This window comes from Vombatus ursinus, unplaced genomic scaffold, assembly GCF_900497805.2.
Source record: "Vombatus ursinus unplaced genomic scaffold, bare-nosed wombat genome assembly UNPS02014810.1, whole genome shotgun sequence".
Lineage (NCBI taxonomy): Eukaryota > Metazoa > Chordata > Mammalia > Diprotodontia > Vombatidae > Vombatus > Vombatus ursinus.
The window spans coordinates 48,580,399-48,582,079 of NW_020954588.1; the positions used below are offsets into that span (position 1 = coordinate 48,580,399).

Below are 1,681 nucleotides of genomic sequence, written 5' to 3' on the forward strand. Positions count from 1 at the left end.
ATCTACAGAGATGCCGCAGAGGTGAAATGTAGGAGAGATGCTGCAGAGGGAAATCTACAGAAATGCTGCAGAGGTGAAATCTACAGAGATGCTGCAGAGGTGAAATCTACAGAGATGCTGCAGACGTGAAATCTACAGAGGTTTCAAAGGTGAATTTGACAGGCCCTGGCAACAGCTTGGATATGGGGGCGGGGTGAGAGTGAGGAGTCAGGGCTCAGTTTGCCAGTCTGGAAGGCAGGCGCAGGACGGGCAGATCTGAGGATCATGAGCACGGAGGCGGTCATTACATTCATGGGAGTGGTGTAGGGGTAGCAGAGAAGAGGGACTCCCAGGGGCGCTCTGAAAACCTAAAGGGAAGAGCGTCCAAGAGGAGGAAGGGCTGCCTGACCATGTCACCACGAGCTGGGGGGCAGAGTCAGGACTCAAACCCAAGACCTCTGACTCTCAGCCTGGGGCTACTTTTAGCGGACATCAGTACCAAGTGTCCAGTTGGGGAGGGATAGCGGCCTTTTCATCCCTTTAAATGCACCTGACCCTTACCCACTGCGGGCCCCCCAGGGGCCTTCCCGGCTCTTTCCCGGGCCGCGCCATTTCCCAACTCCGGGCCTTTGCTGAGGCCGTGCCCCAAGTCCCGGGGGCCGGCGAGACAGCAGGGGGTGGGGGAGGGGGTATCTGAGTTCTGATCCCGCCTGCGGCCGAGAGGGCCTGGGGCCTCAGTTTCCTCATGGGAAGGCCCGGACGAGGCGCTCGGCCAAGGAGCTCGATCCCGCCCTGCCCTGCCTATCACCATCCCCCCGCCCCCAACCTACCCGGAAGTGCTGGTCGCGGTACTGGCCCAGCTGCACGTAGGAGTCGCTGTCCAGCGCGCTCAAGAGCCCGCCCGACATGGCGGGGGCGCCGGCCCGAGGCGGGGGACGAGCTCCTGAGGAGAAGCCGGGTGGGTGGGGGCAGCCGGGCGGCCGGGCTTCCGGGACGGCCGGAAGCGGAAGCGGCCGCGGCCAATCCGGGGACGCGGCGTGTGCGGCGTCACCAGGCCGCGCCGCGTGACGTCGCCGCGCAGGCGCACACGCTCGTCCTCCCTGTGTCCGCTCCGGGCCGGGCTGGAAGATGGTGCTGCGGCGGCTCCTGCTCTCCCTCATCAACACGCAGCAGCTCGTGGAGCGCCTGGCCGAGTCGCGGCCCATCCGCCGCGCGGCGCAGCTCACGGCCTTCGCGGTGCTGCGGGCGCAGCTCGGGGCCCGGGAGGCCACGCGGAGCCTGCGGGGGCCGGCGGAACGCGCCGCGCGCTTCGGGGCCATCCTCGCCCGGGAGCTCCGCCGGGGCCTGCGGCAGCGGCCGCGGCCGCCAGGGGGCAAGGACGGCCCGGGCCGGAGGCCGGGAGGGTGAGGCCCGCCAGAGGGAGCGCCCTTCCCCTCCGCCCCCGCCGAGCACGGGGGCGCCCCTCCCCCATCGCCCTCTGCCCCCCCATCGCCCTCTGCCCCCTCCTCACCATCGTTTGGCCTCCCCTCCCCCATCGCCGCCGTGCCCCTCGGGGCTGGACGCCTTTGACCTTCAGCCCTGTCCTGGACAGACAGACCGAGGGGGGGAGGGGCGCTGGGGTTGGGGCTCGGCCCTCCCCGGGCATCGGCGCCTTTCACCCCGGAAGACTGTTTCCTTAGCCGTCCAATGTTGGTCCTTGTAA

The 1,681-nt window shown here is 68.3% G+C and overlaps 2 protein-coding genes across 2 annotated transcripts in view; one reads left to right on the forward strand and one right to left on the reverse strand.

The window, feature by feature from the left end:
• Positions 1 to 918, reverse strand: part of NCBP2 (nuclear cap binding protein subunit 2) — a 6,284-nt gene extending 5,366 nt beyond the window's left edge. The window contains exon 1 of the mRNA XM_027875697.1: positions 810 to 918. Within this exon, the coding sequence (XP_027731498.1) occupies positions 810 to 887 (78 nt within the window). The 5' untranslated portion in view covers positions 888 to 918. The remainder of the gene's footprint in view (positions 1 to 809) is intronic.
• A 181-nt stretch (positions 919 to 1,099) lies between these two features.
• On the forward strand, positions 1,100 to 1,681 carry NCBP2-AS2 (NCBP2 antisense RNA 2 (head to head)). Its single transcript, XM_027875792.1, has 2 exons — positions 1,100 to 1,382; positions 1,429 to 1,681. The coding sequence occupies exons 1-2, from the start codon at positions 1,108 to 1,110 to the stop codon at positions 1,679 to 1,681; spliced, it is 528 nt and encodes a 175-aa protein (XP_027731593.1). The 5' UTR covers positions 1,100 to 1,107.